Source organism: Panthera tigris, chromosome D4 (assembly GCF_018350195.1).
Source record: "Panthera tigris isolate Pti1 chromosome D4, P.tigris_Pti1_mat1.1, whole genome shotgun sequence".
Taxonomy (NCBI): Eukaryota; Metazoa; Chordata; class Mammalia; order Carnivora; family Felidae; genus Panthera; species Panthera tigris.
Genome location: NC_056672.1, coordinates 56,821,647 through 56,839,951, shown reverse-complemented (window position 1 = coordinate 56,839,951; position 18,305 = coordinate 56,821,647). Strand labels below are relative to the sequence as shown.

Below are 18,305 nucleotides of genomic sequence, written 5' to 3'. Positions count from 1 at the left end.
GTCCCTTCCCTTCTTGTGCTCTCTAAACAAACCAACGAACAAACATAAAAATGTTTTTAAAGAATTGCTCCCTTGTTTCTCTTCTCCTGGCAGTGGTAAATAAATTATTTTTCCTGCAAGTTCCTAAAGAAAAGGTGCAGGGTGAGCCAGATGGTTCTGTGACCTTGCCCTGTTCCTAAAAGGCTGTAGATGAGGAAAAAGTCTAAACTTGGCCTATATAAACTGGAATTGCCTCTGGGTTTTTGCTATTGGCAAAAACAGGGAAAAAGATGTCCTTATGGAACCCAACTTCAGAAAGCCCCTCATGGGGTTCTTTCCTGCAATGAAATAATATCTTTGTTTCTCTTTGGACATCTGCTTATGCTTTTGCTACAGGCTAAGTATCTTGGCTCACTTACCTTCATACAGCAAATCATGGCCACTTTAAAATGGAGGCCCCACTTCCCGAAACTGTTCTTATCACTGACTTAGTTTCCCAGAGTTCTAATTCTAATTTCTAGAGAGAGAGAAGCTATAGTGAGTTATAGATCCACTCTTGGCCAGTTGTGGCTAGGGGTAGTGGAGTCAACTGGCACCAAACATGACCACCCAAATTCACCCCTTCACCAGGGGCTGTGTGGGGAGAGTCAGTAATCCATGAATTTCGTATCCTGCTTTTCAGAGAAGAAGCCATTGGGTAAATCCATAGGATCATTTGACAAACCAGTGCTTGCATCTTTGGTAGTCAACCCATGTTGTCCTTTGAGTCTACCTTCAAAATATATCCTCTAATCATCTACTTATTTCTCCACTGCTTCTATCCTCATCCAAGCCACCACCATGCCATGCCTAGACAACTGTAATTGCCTACTAAATAGTCTCCCTGATGTCACTTTTGCATCCCTATTGTCCAGAGAGTGGCCTGAACAATCTTCCAAACTGGCTTTAAAGCTCTCCACTGTTTCCCATCATATCTATCAAAACACCCTTCTCTTTGTGCATCATGTTTTGTCTACATTGGCGTCTTTTTCCTACACACAAAGATAGCTCCTATCTTAGGGACTTTTAACTAGCTATTTACTCTGCTTATAATGTCTTTCCACTATATTTTTGCAAGGCTAGATCTTTCTAGTCATTTATGTCTCATTTCACATGCCACTTCTTCAGAAAGGCCTTTTATGACTACTAAATACAAAGTAGCTCTCCCTTCCTTCTCACAGTCCCTCACTATTAAAGTATCTTCATAGCACTTATTGTCTGAATGATCTTGTTTACTTTGTTATTGTTTCCCTTAATAGAATGTAAGATCCATGATAGTAGAAACCTTTTTGATTTTTGGCTTTCACTGTATCTCTACATTGAGAACAGTGCCCAGATCATAGTAGATGCTCAGTAAATACTTGTACATGTGGATGAATGTGATGAAGAGAGAGAGAGAGAGAGAGAGAGAGAGAGAGAGAGAGAGAGAGAGAGAGGGAGAGAAATTGGAACCTTGAAAGGATGGGATTTGTGGGATAGGGATGACTATAAAACCATTTTATTTTGTCTTCCACTCTTTAAACCCACTCCATAAGACTGTACACTTCATGAATTTTCTGGTCATTTTCAGGTAGCAACCAGTACTTGTCACTGCTTCACTTTATATATATAACTTCACTTTATATATATAGCTTCACTGCTATAATTAAAATAGCCAGACTAATAAAATAATTCTTTAAACTTCAAACTTTAAAATTATGGCTTTTCCTATCTCTCAGCTTGGCCCTACTATAAATGCCCATGTTTAGTGGGAAAAGGGGGTGAGGATTAGTAGATGTCTATCTTTTCTCCCTTGCTTAGCTTGCTAGCACTCTCAGAGTTTGAGCAGGGTGGAAAGAGATGAGGAAGGTTCTTACTGGGCTAATATACCACAAACTAGTTTTAGTGCTTGACAAGTATCTAAAGCTGACTCTCAAGGAGCCCTTTTGTAGGTTTTTCGGTGACACCCTCTCTGTTGATTGAGCTATTTCTCCTATACCTAGTTACTTTAATATGGGTGAATTCAGCTCTAGTTGGTCACTTACAACTCCTTTAGAAATCTCTATGAATTAAAAAAAAAACTTTACTTAAGTTTACTTTACATACAATAAATTTGCATATTTTAAGTGTACAGTTTGATGAGTTCTGACAAATATATACACCCAGGTAAATACTTCCAAAATCAAGATATAGAAAATTTACCTCATGTTCCTTCACAGGCAGTCAAACCCTCAGGCAACCTTTTATCTAATTAGAAATATCTAACCATTTGACAACAGATCTATTGCTTCCTTCTGCTGACATCTCAACTTTTCAGATCCTGTCTCTCTGACAGGATAAAGAAACCCTAATTAGGTCTGTTACATGGCCCATATGTGGTCTATGGGGAGTACCCATGCATCCCTTTGTCCTGAAAAATAATGGGGGCATAGGCCAGTCTCACCAGCCACCTCTTTTTGCTCTTCCATAAAAAAGGTAGCTAATTGTTCTCCTGCTTTTTAGATTTTCCAGGTATGAGTTAGGTATGAGTTCTCTGTAACCCCAAACACATTAATCATATCAATTTCTCCAAAGAATTTCCTTAAAACCCTCTCAACTTGAACTGAACTTGGGATGGGACTCAAAGTCCATTAGTAATTCTCTCTAAAGATCCCTTATCAATGTCTAAATTTCTGGCCTTTTTCTCAAGGTGGGTGAGGTGATTAAAAGTTGCACACTTATTTTTCATACCCCCCTTTCCAAGTCTTGCATGATCATCTCACCCTTCAGTTTGGAACGTGGCATGTACTGTCTTGGATCCTCAGCAGAGACTGAGACTCAAATCTCCCAAGATGCACATAAACCACCAGGAGAGGATGCTGATTCTTCAGGAGCTTTGGGGGATACTATAGGTCCAAATTGTATTCTTACAAATGCCTTATAAGGGAGACCATGTGTGACTATGTTTCATAAAAAGAGACCTCTAAAGTATAACTGAACACTACATACCAAAGGATAAGATTTATTTTGAAAGGACAGGGTAAGAGGCAAGTTTAGGACAAATAAAAGGTAGTAGATTTAATTTACTCATTCACTGAAAAACAATAATCTAAGTGCCAGTACTGAATACCAAAATGAAACAGAGTTCTTGTCCTCAAGGAGATCATCATGGCCTAGCAGAAAAGACAGATAAGTAAATCATAATTAAAAGAGGCATGTGAGTGATAATACATTCAAATCTTGAGAATTGAAAATAAGAGAAATATACAAGGTGGTCTAATATAAGGAAGGTCTGGTCCAAGGAAGAGGCACCCAAATCAGAATAGGAGGTTGGGTGTCAGTGAAGGCTCCCAGAGGAAGTGACCCAAAGCTGAGAGTGAAGAGCAGATAGACATTAGCTAGACAAAGGAGGGAGGTGTATTCTAAGAGGAGAGAATACAAAGAGCCAAAGCATAGAGGCTTCTGAAGACAATGGAACCTTTGAGGAATTACAAATAGTTTGCTATGGCAGAAATGAGAATAGGGGTGCCTGGGCGGCTCAGTCGGTTGAGCGTCCAACTTCCGCTCAGGTCATGGTCTCACAGTTTGTGGGTTCGGGCCCCATGTGGGGCTCTGCGCTGACAATTCAGAGCCTGGTGCCTGCTTCAGATTCTATGTCTCCCCCTCTCTCTCTGCCCCTCCCCCGTTCGTGCTGTCTCTCTCAAAAATAAACATTTAAAAAACTTTTTAAAAATGAGAGCATATGCAGCAGAAATTGGTGATGAAGCTAGAGAGGTAGGCAGCACCCAGGTAGGAAAGCTATGATGAGTCATTAAAGGTTTTTAAACCAGCAAATGACATGATCTGATTTGTATTTTAAGAGGTCATTCTCTGTGGTATAGATAATGGATTGGAAACAAGCAGAATCAGAGGCAGGGAGACCAGAGAGGCAGATGTTGCCGTAATCTAGGCAAGAAATGATGACAGCAATGGGACTGGGGAGGATAGTAAGGGACAGATTTGAAGACATTTCTAAGAGTAAATGGAACTTGGTAACAGAATGGATTGGATTAGAAGAATGAAAGGGAGGAGTCCAGAAAGACTTTGAGGTTTCTGGTTTGAGTTAGTGGGTGGTGATGCTGTTCGGGGAAAGAAGAAAAACAGGCAGAGAAGCAGATTTCAATATCCTTTCATTTCATTTGTTCGTTAATTCAATAGACCTTTACTAAAGGCCTATTATATGCTTTGAATAACAAGTAAATCAATGATTACAATGTCCTGTGATAAGTGTCACTGAAAGAGGTATACACAGGAGAGCAATTAAATAAATAGGAAGGGTATGTAAGTCACACAGAGGAATTAGGGGAAGCTCTTGGAGGAGACTGCCTAATCTAATCTTTCAAAAAAAAAATCGGGAAATTCACAAAACATACAATTCACCATTTTAAACTATACAATTCAGGGGGCATTTAGTATATTCACAATGTTGTTTGACTACCACCTCTATCTACTTTCAACTGTTCTGAGATTTGAAGGGTGACTAGGAGTTTGTTGGATGAAGAAGAGGGTGAGGGAAAGCATTTTAGGATATGAGAATAGCATGTTTGATGACATGAAGACCAGAAGTGGCATGGCTAGTGTGAATGCACATGGGGGAGTAGTGTAAGACAAGGCTAGAGAGGGCCCAAAAATAAAATGTCCCAATTTTAGCTTTATCCAGAAGATATGGAAAGCCACTAAAAGGTACAAAGCTGGGGTCTGACATGACCAAGTTTGCTGTTTATAAAGACTACTCTGGAAGTAGTACTGGTGATGCTTTAGACAAGGGGAAAACCAGGAACATGAGTTGGGAGATTTTATGCAGTAATCCAGATGAGAGGTGATCAAAGTTTGAACAAGGGCAACGGTGGTAAAAATGGAGGGAACTGAAAACAAGACACAATAAAGATGCAGAATTTACATTACCTGATGACTTGTAAGACATCAGACTAGAGGAAGAGTATAGGATGATTTCCATCATACTGTCTTGGGTGACTGTGATGAGGGTGATGAAATTCTGGGGTAAAGTTCTGGGGCAAAATAATTAATATATGTTGGTGGACTGAGTGTGAATTTCCTAAGATTCAACTAAATGAAGGATTTCAGAATCAGTTTAATAAATGGATCTGGATCTAAGAGAAAGAGCTGGTAAATGAAGTCATGCATCTGGATGAAGTCACTCAGGAAAGATACTGAGAAAGATGTGCAGAGAACCTGGTACTGAACTTTAGGAACCAATATTTAAGGTGTATAAAGGGGAAAAAGCTATATGGTTAAAGGATGTGGTCATACTGAGGTATGAAGTGAAATGGAGCTGAAAAAGGAGAGAAAGTGGGTGGGGAGGGAAATATTAAACTAATTTGAAGGGGGAGGGTGGTGGGGACCTGCGGGCCAATGATATTGCTTGGACTATGTTATTGTCACTGGGGTCCAACAGATCATACAAATCTCTCCACTCCAAATTAAGCAATTTATTACTCCATAAACTTCTCAGAAACAATTTCCCAAGTACATACAATTTCTTCTCTAAGTAATTTTATGGAATGAAGACATGTGTTCATCAATTATGACTTATATCCCCTCAAGGCAGGAACCACCTCTTTTTTTTTTTTTTTTTATCCAGAAACTCCTTCAGCTTCTTATGACCAGCTTTTCATAACTGCCTCCTTTTGCTACCCAGGGCCAGCAAAAAGTTTCACCCTGAATTCCCCAGATAAACCTGAGAAGGGTGCCTGGATGGGATATGTTTGTGTGGGACCCTGGAAGGTTTATGGTTACTCTGGGTATGGAAAACAGAGCCCAAAGTAAGATTCTTAAGTCATATTTTCTTTTCCCTTTCCTATATTGCATCTCTTCACCCAGTACTTTCATATTTTCTTGTCTGGATTAAAACTTGGAAGGGTTGGTGGAAGGGAGGCCTGACATTGCTTTTTCTTGAAATGCTGCAACTCTGACAGATATCTGGGGGCTCTTTCTTTACCTTTCCTTGCCTTACCTGGACACAGCCTTCTAGGGAATGAAGCCCCTGGAATGAGAGCTAAAGGGCAGGTTTATGCTGGTTTCCCCAGGGCTCAAATCCATCCTTATTAAGTTGTATGAATACAAGAGAGGAAGAGTAATGACTGATTCCTTTGAGATTTCCCTATGGATCTCTACTTTTTAAAAAGAAAGCTGTTTTTCTTGGATACCCTAGACCTCAATATCTTGCCAGAAGTGATGAGGGCCCCAAAGCCTTGCTTGTGCGAGAATGCATAGGCAGAATGTCGACAGCTTGCATATTTCAGTTTGGTCCGGGTTGGGGGTGGCAGTGGAAGTTTCGTGGAAAGATGAATTCTGTCCATAATCTATAGCCAGAACATGAAGGACAGTGTTTTTATCCACAGAGGCAAAGGCAAAGAGGGCCATGAATTATATCTGGGTAGATTCCTTGATCTACTCACCTTGTCCACGTTGACAGGCCAGAATAGTGGTTTGAGAAATTGGTACCCAATCACAGGCAAAATACAGAGGATCACGCTGAGGACAATACTCAGCCACATTTGTGGCAGGTTCAGAGTGTTCCTGGCCACACCTGTAAACAATGAGCCAGGAGGGGGAAAGGCTTAACCAGAGTCTAGACGAAGGGGGCTGTCAGCCAGAACTTAGATAACTCTCCAACCCAAAGAAGGAAGTTATTGGTTTGGAGACCATTTAGTCTCCTAATAACATAAATGCAAAAGAATTCGAGTGAGGTGCTTTTCTACAGGCAAAGTCACTGTGAATTCACATGCCTCTGTCTCCCTCTAAAGGCTGGGCAGGCCAGGAAAGATGGGGGTAGGTTACAGGAATCCTAGAACATTGGCCTAGACACAAAAATGGGATGCAGGGTTTTGGAGGGGGGAAAATGAGTGGCTTGATGACAGATGAGAGCCAGCCACATCTAATATCTACCCTCTCTATATTTTGCTCCCATCAAAGTAGAGATGAGAGATAGGAAAATTAATGTGGGAGACAATAAGGCAGTATGCCACAGTAGAAAGGATGTTGGACTGGGAACCAGGAGAGCTAGATTTGAATAATTTTTAAAAACCTGCAGTCTCTAAAATGGTGCTAATAATTCTTGCTCTTTGTACCTCATAGGATGCTTACAAAAATCAAGTTAGATAAGAAATTTGAAAATATCTCAGAAAATCTAATAGGGTAAAATATTCCCCCAGCTAGATTTTGCGTCCTTTTAGGGCAGAGACCATGTCTTATTCATGTCTATATCCACAGAACCTAGCACATAGTAATATGTGCTCAGTGAACATTTATTAAACAAATGTATTTGAGTCACACTCCTCAACCCTACCCCCAACCTCCTTGCCACATACTGGGTGGGCATAGCCTTACCTAGGAATTGGAAGACGTTGGGGAACATTAAGCACAAGCCATCACTGTACAGGAAGAATAAGATGCAAAAGTAGAAACCCAGGCTACCCCAGGTGAAGATGTGGCTTATCATTGTCCAGTAGGTTGTCTCCAAGGCAATCTGAAAAGCACCCTCTTATGTGCAATACTCTACAATCTGGGGCATATCGGCCACCTCCCTTCTCCAGTCCCGTAATGGAGGATGATCCCTTCCCACCTTCCCTCCCTCCTTCTTCTTTCCCTTTCTTCCAGACAGGCTCCCCACCCAATCCCCTCCCTACCACCCCCCACCCCCCAACACTGGCCACACCTGCATTGTGACCACCCAGAGCAAGGAGGTCTGCACTATCAGGGAGAAGGACTGGTAGTCGGAGATTTCTTTCCCATCACTGCGCACTGAGTTGTAAATGGTCCCCATAGGGATAAAGAACAGGATGAAGGAACTGTAGATCCCATGCACTAAACACTTCACAAATTCCTTCTTGTTGAAATAGAGGTTGTGCTGGCCTGGCTCATACAGCTCTGGGAAGCGTAGACTCCATGTTTCATTCACGTCCTGGAAGCACCAGAGGGTAAGGAGGAAGGCTCAGGGTCTCACCATAGAAGGTCCCATCTCCATCAGAGTAGAAGCTTCTCCCCCTCACTGAGTCTGCTGCCAGGCTGCCTAGGAGCTTTCTCATGGATTACTTGAGAAGTGGAACCAGAGAACAGAGCAGTGACCACAGACCCTTCGTGAAGTCCCATACTCTAGGCAAGGATCTAGGTAGTTAAAGAAAGCTAAGAGAAGTTCAAGTTGGTGGTAAGGACCTGGAAGCAGTTAGGATTGCAGAGTTAAGGGGGTAATTAGGGTTGGGGTAGCTGGAAGGGAGGACAGGAGCTTGGGATGGGGGGCAGTTGGGACATGAGTCCCCAGTTTTAAGTGATCCCTTAGTTGAATATTTTTTATCAAGAGCCAGTAAAAGGAGAGGGGGAAGCCAGTGGGGACCAGTTAGTCCCATGGAGGTGTCCATGTTCTGTGATGCTCCTCCCATTCCTATAGCGACTGGTGAACTCAGGTGACAGGATTCTATATATGGACGCCATTGGATCTTCTTCATCTCGAGACTAAATCTGAAACTTTGAATAACAAAGCTTGGGGCTTGTTTTTGAGAGGTTTTGGGTCCCTAGAATTAGCCAGATTAGTTGAAGCTAGATAGGACACAACTCATCGCTCTAGCTGCTCTGAGGCTAGCAGCTACTTCATGGAGAATTTTCCTTCCTACCCTGATGGAGACCAGGAACCATGATCCCATGATGTCCTCTTTTGGCTATTTTATTCCTCTTTGGAGGCTTCTATTCTATTCATTGTGCCCAAGACTGGAGGTTGGGGTAGAAAAGGAGGGAGAGGTATGGTACCAGGACCCCCAATGCCCAGGAAATTTCTGACAGGGATAGATGGTATCCCATAGGCTGACTCCCTAGGACTCAAAATATCATACCCACATTCCCATCCATGGCCTTTAGGACTCTCACCTAGGCCACCTTGCATTGGCTTATCTTATTATCTCTGTATGGGTCTCTCCTTTCTTGAAGCCCCTTGCTTTACCTAGTCCTGCCCTAATAACTCTATATCCTTTCACTACTGTTATGCACACTCAATTTACTATAAGACACAATTTCCATGTATCTCTATAAAGATAAAATTGAACACAGGAAAACTTGGATTTATAAAACTAATGATTATTTCTGGGGAGAAGGATTCTTTATCTTATGATACCTCTTCAGGTGATAAGTTCCCTTCCTTGCCCTAGAAATTACATTTATAATTGACTTTGTAGAACTCAGCTCTTTTTGTCCTCCCCACTCTTGGGAATATTCCTCAAGGGCCTAGGGGCTTTATCCCTGACTAAGAGGCTTGCTGCTGGTCTTACCTGGTCAAACAGACTCAAGCCCAGGACAGGGAGGGAGGTGTAGACAAGGTTGTAGAAAGTGATAAACCAGGTATCATAAACAGTCTAGAAGAATACCAAGGAGATTTCTTAGATTCCTCTCTTTTCCAAAATCCCAGCTCTACCTCCCAGGTTCAAGAGAGCCCCATTTGCCCCCCAACTACCTAGCACTATACTAACCTAAAGCAGGATTTGGATTTCGGAAATCTGACAGAGAAGGGTGACCCCAATCTCTATTTGGTCATACTCTATTTAGAACCCTGGGTCTCAGGCTGGACAAGGCCATATCAAGTTTGGTTGTGGCCAACCCTACAAGGTTAATTGGATCAACCCTACTGCCATGACCTGAACGATCCATGCCTGCACAGAAAAGATCCCAAGTGCCTGCTAGGGAATGCTAGCTGGATCCCTGCACTCTCAGGCATATAAGCCTCTGGCGTCTTTTTATCTGATTTATGGCATTCAGTAGCTTCTATTACACTGGACACTTTCTAACACTAGCAAGTAGAATAGTCCAATGATCCTCCCCCAGCTGGGTGCTCCATCCTGGGGCCTAGAGAGGGCTCCTTTACTAGCCACAAGAGGTCAGCAAAACACATACATACACACACACCTCTCAGAAACTAGAATGGCTTTGCTAGACACTGGGGGTATACAAGTCTACTACTTTCAGCTGACCAGTCTGTTTCCCTCAGAGCCCAAGGTAACAAAGGTGCTAGAGATCTCCCAAGATAATCATTCCTGAGGTTACTTTTCTTGGGAATCCTTGAGAACCCTGAAAAACTTCTCATAGGAAAATGGATTCCTTGTAGAACATAAATATCCAGGTGTCACTTTTCCCCACTATTATGGGGGAGATTTAATACTCAAATGTGAAATTAATTCATTAGAGCAACAACAATTCATGTCTGGGGCAGGGAAAAGGGGGATCGTGGTGGGGAAGTAGAAGTAAAGGGAAGCTGTGTTTTGAAGTATGGCTACAGGTAAACCCCATAGTCACCCTGTCTGGCAAGTCTTTGAGGCTTAGCCTGTTCCATAAAGATTACTTTGGATGATTAAAAAAAAAAAAAACCCTCCAAGATCCAAGCATTTCCCCATATTATCTATGTTTGGAAACTATGTCTCCATGTAAGGTCAACGTTGAAAATATCTTACAGGAGAGTTTTGAAGGTGAAGTCCAAGTCAGAGCTAAGCCAGAAAAGTTAGGGTATGGAAATATAAGTTTAAGTGTTAAGGTTAGTAGATGGGATCACCATGGATAAGGAACTTTATGGATGGATGGCAGCATATCATACATTGGTCTCCAGACAAGAAAAAGGGTCTGAGCTGGCTAAAGTGGAGGGTGAGTAGAGAAGACCCAGCTGACCAGAGTGGGGAATACCACCTGACCTCCTACCTGTGCAGAGAACCCGCTGAAGAAGGCATACCAGAAATGCACCAGGGTGAAAGCAAAATTTTTGTAAAAGAAGTAGCTGAGAAACTTGCACATGCGATTATAGGACCAGCGGCCATGGACCAAGAGTAGACGCTGAAGATAGTGGAACTGGGAGAAGGCATAGTCGCTGTTGAGCATGGCCTGCATTCCCTCCTGGCCGCTGATGCCAACCCCAATGTGGGCAGCTGCAAAGAAATCCCAGAAGCTTCTCAGCCACAGAGCTTGTCAGTTGGGCTACCAGCCTGGGAAGTGTAAAAGAAAGTCTGAGATCATGTTGTACAAATCCCTTATTTTACATTTGGAAAACACTGTTAGGCCCAGCTCAAAATGGCACTTAGTGGAGCCTTTTTCTCTTGAGTGGATTGCCCTTTTCCTTTAGTGGATTGTCAGAAAATAGCTCTTTCATCTACACTTTGTTTTGGATGCTGCCACTCAAGAATGCCTGGCATGGCTAGTACTAGAAAGCTCTCCTGGATGGTCTTTGTACCTCCTACAGCCATCTGGGCTCTTTCCTGCTGTCCAGATGCTGAGGTAAAAATTTCTTGTTATCAATAAAAACCACACTCAGATATCACCTCACGCCAGTCAGAGTGGCCAAAATGAACAAATCAGGAGACTATAGATGCTGGAGAGGATGTGGAGAAACGGGAACCCTCTTGCACTGTTGGTGGGAATGCAAACTGGTGCAGCCGCTTTGGAAAACAGTGTGGAGGTTCCTCAAAAAATTAAAAATAAACCTACCCTATGACCCAGCAGTAGCACTGCTAGGAATTTACCCAAGGGATACAGGAGTACTGATGCACAGGGGTACTTGTACCCCAATGTTTATAGCAGCACTCTCAACAATAGCCTAATTGTGGAAAAAGCCTAAATGTCCATCGACTGATGAATGGTTAAAGAAATTGTGGTTTATATACACAATGGAGTACTATGTGGCAATGAGAAAGAATGAAATATGGCCCTTTGTAGCAACATGGATGGAACTGGAGAGTGTTATGCTAAGTGAAATAAGCCATACAGAGAAAGACAGATACCATATGGTTTCACTCTTATGTGGATCCTGAGAAACTTAACAGAAACCCATGGGGGAGGGGAAGGAAAAAAAAAAAAAAGAGGTTAGAGTGGGAGAGAGCCAAAGCATAAGAGACTTAAAAACTGAGAATAAACTGAGGGTTGATGGGGGGTGGGAGGGAAGGGAGGGTAGGTGATGGGCATTGAAGAGGGCATCTTTTGGGATGAGCACTGGGTGTTGTATGGAAACCAATTTGACAATAAATTTCATATATTAAAAAAACATTTCTTATCACTTAAAGCCATTTACATCAGTTGAAGATGCAGCATGGATGTCAATCTAACATAATATTTAATTACCTAAGTTTATTTAAGGAGCTAAAATCCACCTGTTAGGAGGAAATAACGATGTACATACTTTGTTAGTGAGTAGCAAATTCTTTAGGAGGCTTAATATGACTTTTTCTGGATAAAACAAGGATTAGGATTGATGGAAAATGAGACTGAAGTGCCTAAAAATTTTAATTAGTCTACTTAGTGTAGGGTAAATTCACTGATCTTCTGGTATATACCTACTGTATTGCTTAATGGAATAATTGAAACCTCTAAGGCCCTAAAAATCAGAGGAGTTCTAGAAAGTGGGGAAGAGCACAAGAATACTTTCTAGTATTAAAGCCGAGGCTAGAATGTCTGCTAGTGTTTCCTGGATGGGGAGAGAGGTTGGACTAGAGGATCTCTAGGTGTTGTCCATATCTCAGAGAACCACAAGTTGCTGGAAGCCAACAACATTCAGCTGAAATTAAAACCAGTTTCAGTCATTTGCTTTTATTGGTCCAAGGCCTCAGTAAGTCTGCTATTCTTCTTCAGCCAGGGGAGTCAGAGCAAGTTCTTGCAAACACTGCTTCAGGGAAGAAAAAATCCCTGCATTGTGCCTCACAGCTAATTCCTCGGTTGGGCAGTCCTGTCTTCTGCCTAACATTGCTCAGGCCTACAGCCTTCAAAAACAGAACAGATTGTGACTCCTGCCCAGGGGTTCTTCATGTAGCCTTTGATGCCATCTTGGAAAGATGGTGTGGTAGTTGCACAACCTGTTGTTCTGTGAATATATGCGTATGTTCTTGTGGGAACCATGTGTATTTGTGTGTGTATGTGTGTGTGTAAGTGCATGAATCTGAATGTTTGTGCATGTCTGCATATGGACTGATATATGCATGTGTAAATAAGTGGGAGCGTAGGTATAGAGGAGGATGAATGAAGTTGCAAAACATTATAAATGTACAATACATATGATATGCAGGACTGTGAACCAAGAACACAGTTCCACCGAGGTCAGTTTTGTCCCTGGAGGAAGGAAAGGGCAAGCCCATGGTTGAAGGTTACTGCCCCCAACCCTCACATGCCTTTGATCATGCTGACATCATTGGCCCCATCCCCGATGGCCAGTGTCACCACCTTCTTGTACCTCTTCACCATCTCTACCACCTGGGCCTTCTGAAGGGGTGTCATCCGGCAGCAGATAACTCCCTTGCACATGCACGCTGTTCGCACCAGCTCCAACTCCAGGTTCCCTTCCAGAGCATAGGCCTGCAGCATCAGAACAAACCCACATTTCAGGTTACCCAAAAAGGCTCTCAGGACAGGACCTTTCTAGGCTCTTCCCCATCTCCATACTCTCCTGTATTACTTAGGTTAGGCATAGAGGCTCCCAGGTGCTCTATTCCCAAGGGAGACAAGTGCCCAAGTCAGTTCTAGGCATCCTCACAACTGACACAGCCTCCAATTGGAAACCAGTCAGCCCAGTTGACTGGGCTATAAGGCCAAGTGACATTTTTGGAGGACTTGTTTCTGTTTGCTTCCCCCTTGCCCCTAAATGACAGGTCACATCAGTGGTGAAGAATTTGGATAAGGAAGGAATATGCCCTTAGCTTCTCTTTCCTTATTATTCCTGCCTGGAGAAGGATAGGGAAAGGTGTCTATCAGGAAAGGGCATCAAAAGAGAGGGGGGAAAAGGGTGACTCATGAAACAGAGAAGTGGTCTTGAAATTTCCCTGAAGTGGGCTGGACCTAGGAGAAGAGTTCTTTGGGAGAACAGAACAGAGTTGTAGCTCTGTGTTGCCCACCAGACTGCAGCCATTGATGATCAAGCCATAGTTGCCATTGGGCACCTCCTCAGGTATTCTGAGCATTTGGGGCTTCGAGGTGAGGTAAATGTTTACTGGGTCTGATTCCAGTAGAGACTCAGGTTTCATCTTGTCCCTGGCTGACCTGAAAGCCAAGAATACTGGTTAATGTCTGACTGGAAGCCCCAGAGTTAGGAAGGAAAAAGTGTCCCAGAATGAAAGTGGGTAATGTGGATAGAGCCTCTACAAAGCAATAGCCAGAACCTCAGACTTGACTGCCTCCTGAGACCTGCCATTGCCTTAGGTCCTTGACCATCTACACACCACACACCACACTTCTCCAACCTCAGAACTCCAACTCCTTGAGCTGTAATGCTTCTTCACAAAATCACATAAAATATTTTAGGTTTTTTTGTTTTCCCCTTCTCCATTTCTTCTTTGTTCCTTCTGGAGTGTGGGGGTCATACTAAATGAACTGTGGCAGTTCTCCCATCTATCTGTACCTGAGTTCTTGCAGAACAGTCTCATTATTCTTGCCTTCCACGATAAACATCCCATCCATTTCTTCCTCAAATATGTTACAGGCATAGGCAATGTTCACAGCAGTCTCTACAGGGAAGGGTGAACACAGGTCACATTTTGTCTGTGACAGGGTCTTTACAAAAGTGTACACATACGTAGGCTCTAACAGTGGGCAACAGAACCCATTTGTTCATGTTTGCCATGGATGCAGTCAAAGTGTATTTTTCATGAGTCACTGGAGACCATATTCAAACACACAGGAGACTGTTTACCTAGTACAGACTTCTGAATAATTTATCAATAATTAGGATCATTCTGGCTTAGCCTTTCTTTTTTTCTCATTTTTTAATGTGGAATGCTTCATGAATTCGCCATCCTTGTGCAGGGGCCATGCTAACCTTCTCTGTATCATTCCAATTTTAGCGTATGTGCTGCTGAAGCAAGCACCATTCTGGCTTAGTCTTTCAACAGATCTTTCCCTCATTTCTTAAAACAATTCCAAAGCGTATACACTTCTCCAAATAGTCAGGATGTACATCCCTGTGCCTGTGTTTATGCTAGATTTTATGGGGACTGGGACGTTTTGGTTGTGGTCTTTTCTTTACATCAAGAAATCTGGAATTTGGAATAAATTCATACTAAGGAAAAAAATTTTCCAAAAAATAAATCCTGAACACTGACTGCAAGTGATATCAAAATTCAGAGGAGAGATTGGAATTGTTATAGAAACTTTCCTGGAAAAAGACTTTGAGGGATGAGTAAGACTTACTTAGGTGAAGAAAAAAACATTTCAAATGGGAAAACAACTCAAACAGAGGCTCTAGAATAGGAATTTGATTGTTTGGGACATACTAAAAATGATGGTCACTTCAAGTTGCAGTATATGTAAGTAGCAAGAAATTATCCAGATCTTGAAGGCCAGACAGTAGAGTCTGACTTTACCATGAGGAGTTCCTAAAGGTATCTGATCAGAGGAATAACATATAAAAGTAGTGTATCTCAGTGAGATTAAACTGATCGTATGTAGGCTGTACTGAAATTAATAAGGACAAGAGACAGAAATCAGTTCAGAAGTTTTTGCAGAAGTTCAGAAGTACAGCAAACAGGGAACAAAGGCTGAATTAAGGTGGTCGCACAGTCAAGGGGATCTTCAGAAGATACGGTGGGACATGGTGAGAGAATGAATCTTTGGGACAACAGAGAGGGTGCAGTCAAAGATAACTCCAAAGTTTTTAGCTTGTGGGTTTCTGGATGACAGGGATCATGTCTGATTGAATCATCTCTGTTTCCTCAATGCTTAATACAGCATCCGGCATAAAGTATACTCTTAACAAACTATGTGCAAGACTGGGAGTAAAGATGTCCTGTAAGGACTTGGCCTGGGTTATAAGGTAGTTATGAAATAAATGGCTAAGACAAAAAAAAATACAAAATAATATAAAGAAATGGCTAAGGTGGGTAAGGAAGAGGATTGGTCAGGTCAGGACCTCCCCTTTACCTTGCTTATCTCCAGTTAAGACCCACATTTTAATTTGGGCTTTGTTCAGGGTGGCGACTGTCTCAGGTACTCCATCCTGCAGCTTGTCTTCAATGGCTGTGGCCCCTAACAGCTTTGAACAGAGATAGCAGTGAGTGAGGAAAAAGGAGAGCATCACAGCATTTACCTCTACCCAACAACTCAACTGGCACCTCATCACATTCTTATTAAGTTGTCTCTGTCCTGGTATGAGGATCCAGATAGCATAAAATTCAGCACACTCTGCTTCTCAACAGATTCAGCTTTTCAAACACATAAATCAAATTTAAAAACAGAATATTAGGGATCAAAGAGGGAAAAGACTTGCCCAAGTCATACATGAAGCTGTGTGCCACTTCTAAACCATCTGTTTTCTCAACACACTTTCCGTTCTCTCTTGCTTCACAGCATACTTCCTGGCTTGCAGGGTTGGCCATAGGGCTGGGCACCGGGACTCAGTCTGAGGAACTGACAGATGGACAAACTACTGGCTGATTTCTGCTAGGCCTCCAGAAGGACAGAGTAGAGGTACTAACCTAAGAACTGATTATGGAAGGAGATTTGTAAGCTTTGGGATCTCTGTGTTTTCTCATTTGGTATCAATAGTTTCTCTTTTTATAGCAGAGCCAACCTGTATCATTCTGGTAAAAAATACTTTGGGATCACCCTTAACTTCTCTTTCTTTCATATTATAATCTAATCCATTAGCAAATCCTGTTGGCCCTACCTTTTAAAAAATGTACAAAATTCGACCACTCCTCACCACTTCCACTACTTCTATCTAGTCCAAGCTATCATCATCTCTCACCTGTACTATTCCAACTACCTTCTAATTGGTCTCCCTTGGTCTATGATTGCTCCCCTATAATATAATCTCAACACAGCAGTCAGAGTGATTGTTTTGAAAGCTATCGCATCACTTCATTGGTTGAACTCTTCAATGGCTTTCCATATCTCATTATAAGTCCTTACACTGGCTTATGAGGGCACTCTACTACTTCCCTGTCTCACGTCCTTTTATTCTCTCCTCCTCACTTAAACTATACCAGCCAGACTAAGTGCACCTTGCTGTTCAACTAACAAGTTAGGCCTGCTCCTATTTCAGGGCTTTCACTCATTCCATTCCCTCTGTCTGGAAAGCTAATCCCCCAGAGATCTGCTTGGCTTGCCACCTTCTTCACGTCTCTGCTCAGACTAAACAACCTATTTAAAATAGCAACTATGTCTTGCCCTCTCCAAGACATACATGCATATGCTGATACTCCCTAGCTTTATTTTCTCCAACAGCACTTTCATTATCTGACATACTACATATGTCACTTTTTTGTCTGTTTTGTCTGCCACTACATGCTCAGGGCTTAAAACAATGCCTGACACATAGGAGGCACTTAATAAGTATGTTGAATGAATGAATGAATGAATGAATGAATATTTTGTCTTGATTATTCCATCAATTAGTTGTGGATTATCTAATTTGTGCATTATTCAGATCCTCATTTCTCCCAGATTACTTAGTTTCTGTGAGCAGCTTTGGGATAAGATAAAATTTATAACTAGTGTTTTCCCCCTATTATTTACAGGGGGAAAGATTTAGGACATCCTGAATCAGCTTGGATTCCAGTATCCTGTATCTAGAGAAGCTCGAACCTATTGATCTGCTGGAAGCCACTCTCAGAGATCTTGCTCACTCTGCTGACTGCCACTCCCAATTCTGCCCCCAATATGTCCCTGGCTTCCTCACACCAACCATCAAATCTTTTTCAATCTCTTCATAGACACTTGACATTTTATGTTCCCGATTCTCCAAAGACAGGCAGGCTTCACTGTGCTTCTTGCTCCAGGCCTGGAAGAATGAGTTATCCAGTTCTCGGTAGGCCACCATCAGGGTGCGGAGGCCTTCAATGGCAAAATCCTGGAAGACATGTGTGTGCACTGAATAGGCCTGGACTGGGTTAGGGCTGAGTTTAGAGAGTGGCAGACTGACCCCATTGGCCCATCTGACTGCAAAATAGGGCTTAATAGTTAGTACCATAGTGCTAGTACCTAGCCTAACCAGAAAACAACTGTTGAGCTTTCTCAGCAAAATGTCCTAAAGACATTTCTTTCTGGGGCCAGAAAGAAAGAAAGAAAGAAAGAAAGAAAGAAAGAAAGAACTTCTGAAATGTAGAAAATTCTTTTACCTGTAGTTAATTTGCTGTGTGACCCTGGGAAAAATGAAGCCTTCTAGATTTATTTGTTGTAAAATTGGGATAATAATTCACTGCTTACAGAGAAGATAATGATGTCTATAATATGAGAATGGAGTAATAAAGTGAAAAGGAGTTGTTATAAAAAAATAATCAAAGGAGTTACTGTTTTTCACAAGCATACATTCATTTTATTTCCCTGTT

The 18,305-nt window shown here is 42.1% G+C and overlaps 1 protein-coding gene and 1 non-coding gene across 7 annotated transcripts in view; both read right to left on the bottom strand.

The window, feature by feature from the left end:
- The window catches only part of LOC102954785 (phospholipid-transporting ATPase FetA-like), a 106,440-nt gene that overhangs the window by 1,882 nt on the left and 86,253 nt on the right, over window positions 1-18,305 (bottom strand). For 2 of the 6 annotated variants that reach the window (XM_007076509.3, XM_042965024.1), the window contains 11 exons: window positions 17,663-17,827; window positions 15,898-16,009; window positions 14,381-14,486; window positions 13,878-14,022; window positions 13,158-13,341; window positions 10,708-10,931; window positions 9,294-9,377; window positions 7,694-7,939; window positions 7,366-7,504; window positions 6,435-6,565; window positions 5,557-6,338 (listed from right to left, as the gene is read on the bottom strand). In XM_007076509.3, coding sequence (XP_007076571.2) covers window positions 6,147-6,338; window positions 6,435-6,565; window positions 7,366-7,504; window positions 7,694-7,939; window positions 9,294-9,377; window positions 10,708-10,931; window positions 13,158-13,341; window positions 13,878-14,022; window positions 14,381-14,486; window positions 15,898-16,009; window positions 17,663-17,827 — 1,728 coding nt within the window. In that variant the 3' untranslated portion in view covers window positions 5,557-6,146. Of the gene's footprint in view, window positions 1-3,022; window positions 3,150-5,556; window positions 6,339-6,434; window positions 6,566-7,365; window positions 7,505-7,693; window positions 7,940-9,293; window positions 9,378-10,707; window positions 10,932-13,157; window positions 13,342-13,877; window positions 14,023-14,380; window positions 14,487-15,897; window positions 16,010-17,662; window positions 17,828-18,305 lie in introns of those variants that run through there. The other 4 variants (XM_042965026.1, XM_042965027.1, XM_042965025.1 and 1 more) reach the window with 4 other exon arrangements.
- LOC122233376 lies at window positions 14,744-14,846 on the bottom strand. The gene has a single exon (XR_006210925.1). It is a non-coding gene; the product is annotated as a U6 spliceosomal RNA (small nuclear RNA).